This window comes from Rattus norvegicus, chromosome 17 (assembly GCF_036323735.1).
Source record: "Rattus norvegicus strain BN/NHsdMcwi chromosome 17, GRCr8, whole genome shotgun sequence".
Taxonomy (NCBI): Eukaryota; Metazoa; Chordata; class Mammalia; order Rodentia; family Muridae; genus Rattus; species Rattus norvegicus.
The window spans coordinates 51,553,616-51,566,739 of NC_086035.1; the positions used below are offsets into that span (position 1 = coordinate 51,553,616).

Genomic DNA, 13,124 nt, shown 5'->3' on the forward strand with positions numbered 1-13,124 from the left:
AAGAACTATAATATGCACAAGTACTAAAACTAAAGGGTTTCTATCATCCAGTAAGAAGCTTCTCAATTTATTCTTTTGAGTGATTTATGGCAAATACTGGATCTCAAAAGAGCATGATTCTGACAGTAAAATATGTCATAGATTGCAGGGGGACAGTCCTTAACCCCTACACAAAAGGAAATCCATGTTAAGAAAGTATAAAGCTTTCAGATCAGATGACCGGGAGTGAGTCACTTGAATTTTTAAATAGCATTAACCACATGCTAAGCTTTCCATCAGCCTAACCCTGACTCAAAGGACCTGAATAAAATCTAAAATGGAGTCTCTAGGGAAGAGCCTACCAAGTTACCGTCTGAAACACACAGTACTTTTTAAAGTATAGCAGTCTCCATGGTCCTAAATAAAGCAGCACAGAACCTACCAGACCAGAGAAGCTTGATGTGTGGGCAAAGAACATAAAGAGCAAATGGGAGGGAGCCAGATGAAATGCTTTACATATAGAAACTAAAGGATTTACTGGCGCTTAAAAGTGGCCTTTTGTTTCCTGCCCCAGATTTTTTGGCTGCCCCCAACTTTGAAGACTCATTTGGGTCAGAGAATAGCTCTCAATCACAGGTTTGTCCTGTGACTGAATTCATGATTCCTTCTTAAGCCATCGTTTTCTCTCTGTGTTTTTTCTTCTTTTGACTAAACCCTAGAAAATGTTAAAGGGAATTTTTGTCTCACAAGGAAAGTTTGAAAAGCAAATGTTTCAACCTATACAGTCGAACACCGACTTTTAAAGATTATTATGATACCGAGAGATTGCCTTCCAAGTAAAGATTTGGGGGTTTTCTTCGGAACTTTCAATGCTACCGGAAAGCTGATGCAGCTTAGGCAACTCAGTTCACTTAAAATGTCAGGCAAGTGTCCTTTCTCTTGTTTTCAAATAAATACAAAAATACTCTTGTTTATCAGAAATACATTTTTCTGCTTTTCAGTTATTGTGTTTTTATTAACTCACGCAATTACTTGTGTCTTCTGTTTTGATGAACACACTTGCCACAGAATTGTCTGTTAGCATGGCTGGCTGTGAAACCCTCAACATCACATTCATCTGAAGCTCATTCTTGACTGACAAGACTTGTTCTGACATTTTATCCACCTTTGTAGTATTTTGGGACAGCCAACCTAAGCCTTGCTGCTCTTGTGTTTACTCTTGTTGGAAGTAGTGTGAGCACTACCGTAAAGTCTCAACCCAAGACGCAGGGCAGAACCTTGTGAGCATTGTAGTCAAAGTCTGCCCGTGTTCTAGCCAGTTACCAGCAAATAACAGCCTTTCTTCAGGAAGAGTCCTTCCTTGGCTTGTCCATTTTTTATCATGTCTGCGATCTCAGAGTTGATGGTCTTCACTGAAAGACTATGAAAATCTGCAGCTTGGTGGCTATTCCAAGGCAGATAGCAGATTAGAAAGTGCTCATCAGTTTGACAGTGTTTTCCATACAGCATGCACCCTGAAATACATTGCCCAAGTTCCCTGAACAATGGCATTTTGGGGGATCTGGACCATCAGCCCTTCTCTGTGATTTATCCCTCTGTCGATCCCTCACCTCAGCTTCCTTTCCTCAAACTATTTATCATCACCAGTCGACACCTGAAAGACAGGAATCAGCTCAACATAAACATAAATCCAGCCCCAACCTAGGAAAGATCAGTGTGTTCACAGCTGCTGAATTCTATTTCACTATCTAAGGCACTAGGCTCTCCAGAGCCATCCTTGAAGACACCCAGCCCAAGCACTCTGTGGCTTTCCAATGTATTCTAGCATTTGTCAGGATGTTCCAAATTAGCATCTCGCAGAGAGCCTGAGAAGACTTCAGCCCAGTGCTGCCTTCTCTACATCAACTCCTCCTCCCCATGATCTCTCACCTAAGTATCTCAGCTGCACAGAACTTCTATTGTTTCCACTCTGCACTTAAAATCTTAATGCACATTTTCCTGTGTGTCCCAGCTGAGCTCAGGCTGCAGCCCTCAGTTGTTTGTGATGCTCTCCTGCCTGCCCTTGGAAGGCTCCACTAAAATCCTCTTGTTCTAACTCCTCACTCACTCACATCCTCACAATGCCTGCCACAAGCAAGATGCTTCCCTCCCCACCTCTCTCTTACCCATCAGAGATTCCACCTTGATTTGCCACTCTTGTACATGAGGGCAGGTCACACATCCTTCTTTGGCCTTTACAGATCTGGAGATTGCTCTTCCCACATGAACTTCCCTTTATGAATTTTACTGTTTCTGTGCAATCCTTTCCCAACTTGATGAGCACACTCAAATTTCTTTCATTCAAGACACTTGCCACCCATACTTTTTATATTATCATGGAATTAATGAAAGATGTTTTATTCCAGAATCTAAAACACTATTAAAGACCACACAGGCAGGATACAATGAACCAGCCACATGGAAAAATAATTATACACACACACACACACACACACACACACACACACTCACACACACAAATGTCTCTAAGACATTTACCATTTTGGTCTTTCTATGTTGAATATATGAAAGAGCCTGGCAGTGCCAATGAGTGCAAGCAATCCCATGAAGCCAGCCTGTGGGAAGTTGCTTGAAGGGTCAGGTCAGCTTGAGTCCTGTCTTCCTCTTGGCCATCTCATGTGTGAGACAGATGTGCAGCCTCCTGTGGCAGACAAAGACTGTTCATGACTTTCCTCGTGTGCATATTCCCCATGTGCTAAGCCTATCTGCACCTGGCTCACAGCACCAAAAGGACAAGAAGGTGGTTACATGAACTCAGGTACAGGTAAACTTCAGCTCCTTTAAAGAGCTGGAAAGAACCCAGGTGTCCCTCAACAGAGAAATGGATAAAGAAAATATGGTACTTTTACACAATGGAACACTACTTAGTTTTAAAAACAATGACTTCATGAAATTCTTAAGCAAATGAATGGAACTAGAAAATATCATCCTGAGTGAGGTAACCCCAATCACAAAAGAACACACATGGTATGCACTCACTGATAAGTGGATAGTAGCCCAAAAGCTCAAAATACACAAGATACAATTCACAAACTACATGAATCTTAAGAAGGAAGACCAAAGTGTAGATGCTTCAGTCCTTCTAAGAAGGGGGAACAAAAATACTAGCAGGAGGAAATATGGAGACAAAGTGTGGAGCAGAGACCGAAGGAGAGGTCATCCAGAGACTGCCCCACCTGAGGATCCATCCCATATATAGACACCAAACCCAGACAATATTGAAGATGGCAAGAAGTGCATGCTGACAGGAGCCTAATATAGCTGTCTCCTGAGAGACTGTGCCAAAGCCTGACAAATACAGAGGTGGATGCTTGCAGCCAACCATTGAACTGAGAACAGGGTCCCCAATGGAGGAGTTAGAAAGGATTGAAGGAGCTGAAGGAGTTTGCTACTCCTTAAGAACAACAATATCAACCAACCAGACTCCCCAGATCTCCCAGGGACTAAACCACAAGATGGACCTATGGCTCCAGCAGAGGATGGCCTTGTTGGGCATCAATCAGAGGAGAGGCCCTTGGTCCTTTCAAGGATCTATGGCCCAGTGTAGGGGAAAGTCAGGGAGGGGAGGTGGGAGGGAGTGGATGGGTGGGTGGGGGAACACCCTCATATAAACAGGAGGAGGGAGGATGGGATATTGGGTTTCTGCAGGGGAAAGGGGGTAACGTTTGAAATGTAAATTTAAAAATATCCAATCAATCAATCAATAAGTAAATAAATAAATAGAAACTTCATAGAAGTACAGTGAGGAAACAGAGTTTTACTACATAAAAGGCCACTTTCTCTTCCAGAATCTGCTGCCTCATCTGTAAAACACCATCGAGGTGTGTGCTTCGAGTTATTTACAGCCTCCCTTTCCTTTTACTAAACAATTCCAATTCCTGTGGCCAGTTATGCTTTAGGAATTTTGCCAATATTTAGGCAAAGCATGGATTTTTAAATTATCAGTTTCTTAAAATGCAACATAATTAAATCAAATTATATATTTTCCTAATACTGCTTTTTTAAAGTATATTAACTTTTTATATGGAACCACAGAGTTCTTTCACAAAAGTACCTTAAATCTCTGCCACCTTCTTCCTCCTCCTCTTCTTCCCTCCTCCCCTTCCTCCTCCTCTTCTTCTCCCTCCTCCTCCTCCTTCTCTTCTTCTTCTTCTGTAAATATAATTCTAAGCATAGTTTTAAAAATTAATATACCAAAATCGTTAAATCTCAAGCATCCAAGACATAGATATTACCTAGGCTTCTATTGCTCCCAGGGAACTCAGGGCAGAAACTCAAGGCAGAGGCCATGGAGGAATGCTGGTTACTGGTTTACTCCCCATGGCTTTCTCAGCCTGCTTTCCCATAGCACCAACAACCCAGAGGTGGCACCACCCACAGTGGACTAACAATAAAATGTACTAAGCCTTGTCCACAGAGCAATCTGGTGGGAGCGTTTTCTCAATTGAGGTCTGTCCCTCCTTCCCAGCTGACTCTAACATGTGTTGCATTGACATAAACTAGCTGCACAGAGTTAAATGTTAAGGTGCCATCAATGTCCTCCTCTTCTGAGGAAAAAGCTTTGGGAGTAGCTGATTACATACCACACAGCTCCCTCTGAGCTCATAGCTCTTCTAGAATTAACGTTCAAAGGTCCACACTGGCAACTATAATCAGGAAGAATGGTGCCATTACAATCTATTCAACCTTTTACAAATTCAAAGCCTTTAAGAATTCTTATACACTTTTGTTTAAACTGTCTGGTAGAACCCAGGAAAGAAACCAATGCCCTTGACAAATGTTTTCTTTGGAGGAAAAATATTTAAAATTCTTACAAATCTTAGATTACTTTTTCTCTTTAGTTGTACATATGTGGAGCAAATTCTTTCAAAATGTTAGCTTGTTTTTCTCTTAGATTTCCTCTCCTGCATCAAATTACCCACAAACCCCAGCTTGCTTTCCTGATTCCTAAGTGACATTGCAGTGTGGCCATGCTTTCTTTACTATGGCATGTCTACAGAAGAAATGTTTCAGCTGACTATAGTCCTGTCCAGTTCCTGCATGACAGTTTATCACAGTCACAGCCAATGAACTATTAATGGAATGAGAAGCCAGAGAACTTCCTCCTGACCAGTTCCTCAAACCTGTAAACATGTTTGCCCTGCACTAGTCTTTGGAAAGACAGCTCAATAGGTTAGAGGCAAATATTGATGTGAAATATCTATCACAATTTATGAAGTAAATTAAAATGGATTTCATCTTTACTAGGCAGCCCTACAAGATAAAATTGGCTGTATGTAATTGTTGAGTATGTGCTCAGCAAATTGGCTAATTACCTTAGGCAGTTGTTTGATGCCTATCAATTTGTGTTCCTCTTGTCAGTTACGACCATCTTTGGCTCACAATTAAACTTTGTTTAGAATACCTAAGTAACAAGGATGTCCACTTAAACTGCAACTGTAGGAAGTTCCATTGTGGGACAAGTAGGCATCTAGATTCTGATGTCCAGAGGCCACATGGACCAGTCATGTACTTATCATAGCCTCAAGAGGGACAGCTAGTGAGTATGGATAGTGTCATTAACCATTTCGGAGGCAAAGAGCACAGTGGGAAATAGCTTTAAGTACATTTCTAGAGTCACCCCTTACTAGAACTGCTGGAGTGGCTAAAGAGACATTGGGATGCTTAAGAAACTGATAAGCTAAGGTACTAGTGATGACAAAGGAACAACCAGAATTCTTATGCATTGCTGTGTCAGTGTAAAATGGACATCGATTTTGGAATTTCTTAGAAAGTTCAACATGAATCTGTAATACAATCAGTACTGGAAGTATAGTTCTACTCATACTTTCATTTAAAAAAATTAGACTCACAGACTTGAACACAAATGTCTATAAAAGAATTATTGATCATGTTCCTAAACTGGAAACACCCAAATATCCACCAACAAAAAGTGGATAATCAGTATAATGTGTGGTTGTGGAAGGGGAGACTCATCATGGGAGTGAACTACTACATTGCTATCAAAGAGAATGAGCTGCACTACACAACAGACTACATGAATTTATAAACAGTCCACCAAGCAAAATAAGGTGGATACAAGAAAGTTGTCGTGTGATTCCATCTCTAGAACTATACCAAATGAATCTATCATGAGAGAAAGCAGACAAGTGGTTGTCAAGGCAGAGAATTGAGGATAGGCATTGCTTGCAAGAGGAAACTTTATAAACCGATAAAGCTTCCTGTCTTGATTATAATGATGGTTCACAGGTGTATCCATTTGACAGACTTCTTGGGCTGTGTTTGAAATGGGTGTGTTTTATTACAGGAAAACTGTATCTTCAAAAATGTTGAATGGAGAATGAACACACAGAGAAAAGGCAGATGCAGAATGGAGTTGACGTGCCCAAGGCTCTTAGATATGACAGAGGCTAATTCACTCTGTGGCTAGCTCCCACCTAAGTTCCCTGCCCACTCTGATTTGGCTCCCAGACTGCTCCACTTTTATAAAAACCTTGTCATGCCTTTTAGTGTGAACCAAATATTGTTTACAATTAACTAGGATGGTTACTGCTAAGGCTAACCTTCCACTACCTTAGCACCCTGAACTCCTGAAACATCTTTTTAGAAGGGCAACCCAGGAAGAAGGGAAATATTCCCCCAGGTTGCCTAGTGGAACTTTTCTCCTCTCTCCTTCCTCAGCCTCTCAGAGCCAATTTCCTTAAGAGACCTTAAAGGAGTAGTAAGTAAACAGACAGAAGACATAAAGTTCAAAAACTTTTTAAAAGCAAATTAGTCCCTCTTTGTGTCATTGTAGTCATTGGCTGACGCCCAGCACCAGACTTCATATATCCAGAGAACAGCTCTTTCATATCAGGAGGATGAACCATCATCATACCCCAGGTCCTCCCTACCCTGGCTTCCCTCTGTGGAGACAACAGTAGTGTGAGAATTCAGTTAAAGAGGCCATGAACATACCCTTAATCCAGGAGCTAGCAGAATAAGAAAACAGCTAAGGGGCTAGAGAGATGGTTCTGTGGTTAAGAGTATATGTTGCTCTGTGAGGAAGACTACCATTTGGATCCCAAGACTTATGTCAGTTCACTCACAAATGCCTGTGACTTCAGCTCCAAGGGTTCTGACCCCTCCATAGGCATCTACATGTGCACAGACACTCGACAGAAACACAAGCACACAGAGACAGAGAGAACATACATCATACATACATACATACATACATACATACATACATACATACATACATGAAAGTACTGTAGTAGCACACACCTTTAATCCCAGCACTTCAGATGCAGAGGCAGGCAGATCCCTGAGCCCTAAGTTCAAGACCTGCCTTGTTTACAGAGCAAGTTCCAGGATACCTGATGCTACATAGAGAAACCCTCTCTCCACCCCGATAAAAGTAGCAACTGAGACCTTCATATATTGTGGGAAATTCTGTCAACGAGGGTGCTGAGGGTACCTGGAAGAGAATGAGGGACAAGAGACATGAAGAAGGACGCCAAGACAAGAGTCTGATCAAGGCGACAATTTTACTTTTTCCCAAGGCTGAATTTATACCATAACAGGGGTAACAGAGGGAAGGGGGAAGTGTGAAACATTTACGCAGGCCAAGGACACAGTATTCATGTGGTCAGGGAATCGACTGATGTTGACAGGATGTTAGAAAGGTCACAGGTTTGTCATATCTATTGGTTAGCAGGAGGTTGTTTTTTTCAGAAAGGTTACAGATCATCACATTGGGTATCTTGACATCAGATGTATTTCTCAGCAAGGTCAGAACTTTATCATATCATTATTCATTCTGACCACTAGATTTGTATTAGTCTTCTGCAGCTGGCTGGGGATTTTCCATGAACCCAGTCATACTTAACACTAACCATAATAATAACATCAATAATGGAGGATTTCAAGGGCATCGCTCCCAACATCTCCCCCTTCCTTATAGTCAAATGAAAAGGTGACCAAATAGCTGTGCTGTCCTGGAATGAGCCCCTCAGGAACTGCGTCTGTCTTAGGTTGGAGTGATATTTGTCACATGGCCAAGAGAATTTTAGGGCCAGGGTCCGTCATGGGATAAGGCAGCAGCTAATGGCGGCCCTCTTAGGCCCTTTATCCGTGAACATATCGCTCCCTTACCCGTCATTGACTGTCCAGCTCAGCACGCAGGGGTACAATTTGTTGATGTTTCAGCAAAGAAATCAGGACAGCAGGCAGAAACGAATATTGGCCTCATTTGACTTAAGGACAAAAATGTCCTTGCCTGGGCTGGGAGGAGATATGTAGGTGAGCTTGGCCATCATCAAAGCATCCTCCATAGCTAGCCTATGATAATATACCTGAATAGGTTTTGCTGCTATATTTTCTACCTGTTGTTTAATAAAGCTGGTTAAACGATTAAATGTCCAAGGGCCAAAAGATATAAGCAAAAGAAGGCCTACTAGGAGGCCCAACAGAGAGGGAAGCAGGGTGGACAACCAAGGAGAGGTGGAGAACCAACTTTGATACCAGTTCTCAGCTTTTTCTCTTCCTCATTTTCTCTTTTCCAAACCTTCTCTGACTTTTTTCATGCTCTCTTTAACCATATTCTAAGACACAGGAAGTATCCAAACACTGCCTTTCTCTTAGAATTCAGTGTGATCACTCAAAGTTGGGAAATTAAAGGTAAAAATCCAATCAGAAATAAGTACACTTGTTAGCATATGCAGCTTACGTAAGAGGGGGGCCAGACAATTGTCCATTTTGATTAACCTCTGACTCTAAAAGACAGTGTGAGTCAAAATTAAAATAGTCAGATATACTTAAAACTCTGCTCCATTTTGGATAGATGTGGAAGTTTAAAATTGAATGAATTTATATGATTGTTAACGTTTACTGTGAAATATCACAGAAGGGATGCCACCAGGCAGGGAATTACAATTTTAACTGATATTAAACATCTTAAAAAATTTGGAGAAACCTCAACATTGAATTATAACCATCAGAAAAAAATAAAGACATAAATAGGTTATCCCATGCATGCCATGTAAGAAATAAGCAAACCCCATGTCAGTACAGTACAGTATCAATGACTGGAAATTAAATATGTTGATACATAGAAGGAAAAAGTAACATGTTGACTGCCATTGTTGAAATTCCCAAAATAATTCCAATAGACAATTCAACTTGGGTTCCTGCAACAATCATAATTGCATTATCCAAAAAGCCAAACCCTTCGGAAGGTATCGCATTGTGGAAGAATCCATATCTCAGCTGTCCTGGAGTGGGTGGCAGAGCTTCCAGTTCTTGTGCGATGGCAATGGACTCGAAGCTGTGCAGTTCTTTGAGCAAGCAGCTCCTCTTGGTGGAGTGTAGGCTGTAGATGAAGCCATGTTCAGCGCCTCCATGGGCTCCTTCTTGGGATGAGTGCCCAGAAGCCGGGGAGTAGGAATGTCCAGGTTCTTTTAACAATTTTATGGTAAATATAATCCCTGTACTGGCACCTGATTGAAACATTCTAAGGCCCCAACCAAGTATATCCACATGTCCAATCCTGGTTTCAACCCGTTGAGGTAAATTTTATATTTAGGGGTATGTACCATCCCCTTTTTTTAGAATTAGAACCTTCACAACGGGAATCTGAGACATGCATATTAGCCCGATGGGAGGTATTATAAGTCAAACAACACAGTGTATTAGGTGATAAAATTCTTAAGAACAGGGGAAAGGGGGCCAGGCAAGAAAGCTAGGAGGTGGCCTGGTGAGAGCTGGTGAAACAACCAGATCAGGTGACAAATAGCATTCAGTCACACAGCTAAATGAGGAAGCTTTTTGGAGACAAAAAGGCCAGTGCAAAAACGAGCGCAAGCTTTGTGCCTGTGAAACAGAAAGGAGAGCAGAGGGGCAGCTGGAGTCTGTTACCTGCTGTCTCTCTGGACTTAGATTCTCCCTTAAGGAGTACCTCCCTTCAGTGTCAGCTCCGTGGCTCTGCCTCTTAAGAGACCCAGCCTCTGAAGGACACTAGGCTTCCAGTAAGAACTAATAACAAAAGGGTGGAGAGATAGTTAGGACCTGGGTGCTGGATGTCAAGTGGCTGACAAAAGAATTGTATGGCTCCTCTGCTTTAGGGGGGAAGTTTCTTCCAGGCTGTCAGACACGCCTGGTGACCTTGAGCCAAAAGACCAGGGGAGAAAAGCATCTGAGCCTCTAGTGTGTTGAAATGAGGCTCGCCCAGGGGCGTGTGATCCTGATTGAAGCTTCAGGTATCAGAGAGAAAGCTATAGTCAGAGATAACTTGTTCACCTGGGGCTATAAGGACTCTTTCCACTGTCATTCCTGAGGCTCACAGTTGAGCGGGGCTTCCTGCCTCTTACATCCAATAAAGAGATTGCTAACACTGGAGTACTGATCTTTAATAGAACTACAGCCTTTCCTGTGCCTCTGAATTCCAGGACTTCAGTAGTAGCCCTTTACCAAGCTGTCTCACTGGGTTAGAGGGCCATGGAGAAGAAAACATTGATCCTGACCTTGGCCACAGTCTCCAGTTGGAGTAGCTGAAGATCTGGTGCCAAGACTTTCTCCTCTTATCATCCTAGAGTAAAGCCTGTTCTGTCTGGCAAAATAAAGTTCCTCGAAGTCTGTTGCAGACTCTTTTGAAACTACTTTAGGGGTTCCCTGCCACCGAACCTGGGGCATTTTGACCACAGGGGCAGGAACTGACTGCTGCAGGGATAGGATCAGAGGCACTCTCTATGTCAATGATGACTGATGGGAAAGGTGACTTAATGCTGGAGACTAACTCCTCTCTTGGAATAGGGCCAGCAGATAAGGCAGGCTCCCTCAAAGAACTTCTCTTAATGAACTCTCTCCTGTGAGCAAGTGTTGAAGGTCTGGCCACTGAAGGCAGCAATTCCCACACAGAACAAAATTCTATCTTTGCTCTGATTACCAGATTTCTAGAGGATGTCAGTAAACATGTTGTCAGTTTTGCATAAGACACCCAAAACTGGAAGCGAGAGAGCAGAGCTGCCAGCCTAAACTGGAACCTCACCTAAACTATCACATCTTTGAATGATGGGCACAGGCCAACTTTAAGTTTGAGTTTTGCATTTGAATTGTGTTGTTTCCTTGTACACCACCCTGAGAAGCCTCCCAAGTGTGTGGGAATTGTGTAAACAGGCAGAAAAAGGTTCAGTCACACACTATGGCTGAAAAATGTAAAAAATTGGGTATTCTGGCAAGCCAAGTAGGGAATTAATAATATATTTAGAATTTCTAATAAAATGCCTGTCAAGCAAGCAGGCAACATATTATATACACAAAAATAAATCCTGCCTGGGTATAGTGCTCTTCCCAAGAAGTAGACACTGTATTTGTGAAAATAAAATGAATCGACCCCAGATGAAATGTCCCATCCCTAGCAGTTCCCACAATGTTCCACTCATTTTGTATGTTTTTTTTACATCCCTTGTGTAGCTTCACCAATCTTCCCAGACATCAGTTGGTCAAGCAGGCACCCAAGGCAACCTCCTGCACCTGGCTCATGGCCAAGCATCCACCTCTCAAAGTCCGGTGCGACAGGCTTCCTCCTCCTCCTCTTCATCCTCCTCTTCTTCAGCTTTGAGCGTGGGCCAGTTAGTCAGCAGTAAGTATTCATTCTGGCTCCATTTAACCATGTTGACCTTTTTATTGCCTATTGCTTGCGCTCTCTCTCTCTCTCTCTCTCTCTCTCTCTCTCTCTCTCTCTCTCCCCCTCTCTCCCTTCCTTCCTCTCCCTGCTTCCTTCCTTTCTCCCTCTCTTGCCCTCATTTTCTAGGGCTACTAGGCCAATATTGGAATGATGTCTATGCTCAAGACCATTTGATCCTTACAGCGGCTGGCGCCACAGCACGCCCCTGCATTACAGAAAGCTGGGAGCGGGCTCCATTTCAGGGGATTCTGGTGTGCCCAGTCAGACCTGCAACTTCCAAAGGTAGAAACTGATCAGCTTGAAGGGAATGGGCAAACAGTTCTGAGCTGAAATAACCAAGATCAGGCACTCAGCTGGAGGGTCAAGCCGCTTTCCTGTATGTTTGACATCCCTTGCCATTCTGTGGTAGGTGTCCAAGGAAATAAAGGAAAGCATGCCTAGGGGTGGGTATGCGAGTGAATAATGAGCCACCTTCAGTGACACATGGAGGCTGCTGTGTGGGCAGGAATCCGACAGAAATTTCCAAACAACCATTCACAAAATAAAGCAAACCTGAAGGCTGCCTCCCTAATAAAGTGGCTATGGTTGTCTGACACCATTTGTGGAGTTGGTTCATGTTCCCAGGAAAGCCAGCACATCTTTCACATGCAAACAGAAGCACATAGTGATGCATGGGACAATGGTCTGATTAAATATCATTTACTCACTTCCGTACAATCTTACTAAATGTTCATGAGAAATCAGACAACATAGAAACATATATACAGATCACAACCAACAGGAATCAAGTGCCCAATGGTCATGGGTTTAAAAAGGAGAGTCGCTGCATAGGCACCTAGGCCATGACATGAGAAAGCCTATGTCAGCGAAGAACAGAAAAAGACTTGTTAAAGTCAGAGTGTGGAGATCTTCACACAGGACTGGCAGATCTAGTTATGCAAGGTGATGCTCCCCAAAGGAAAATAAAGTTTGCATGCTCAACAATACATAATGCAGACTAGAAAGATGCTGTGAATGGGGAGGAAAATGGAATGAGACACCAGGGACAATGCCCAGGTCCTCCTGGGTACTGGCCTGGACACTCATGGTCTCAAATGTGGCTCAACACTACACAGCAGGGACACACAGGGAGTTTTCCCTTTAATCTGTCTAGACATACAACTCTGTAAATTTGGCTATAAACCTTTATCCCAACTGAAGAAATTCATAGATAAAATTAATCTTATTATATCTTTATCTTTCTTTATAAAAAATGCCTCGTACGGTTGTTGTAGGAAAATATGCAAATTCTACCTGAATTCAATTTTCTCTCTCTGTGTGTGTGTGTGTGTGTGTGTGTGTGTGTAGAGTTAGCTGTTAAGATTTGGTCCTGAAAGAAAAGGAATCAAAATCCAATACAGAGAAAAAAATTACATGTAAT

At 42.5% G+C, this 13,124-nt stretch overlaps 1 protein-coding gene across 4 annotated transcripts in view; it reads left to right on the forward strand.

The window, feature by feature from the left end:
• Window positions 1-13,124, forward strand: part of Pou6f2 (POU class 6 homeobox 2) — a 576,195-nt gene that overhangs the window by 513,094 nt on the left and 49,977 nt on the right. For all 4 annotated transcript variants that reach the window (XM_063276739.1, XM_063276737.1, XM_063276738.1 and 1 more), the window contains one exon: window positions 11,491-11,659. In XM_063276739.1, the coding sequence (XP_063132809.1) occupies window positions 11,491-11,659 (169 nt within the window). The remainder of the gene's footprint in view (window positions 1-11,490; window positions 11,660-13,124) is intronic.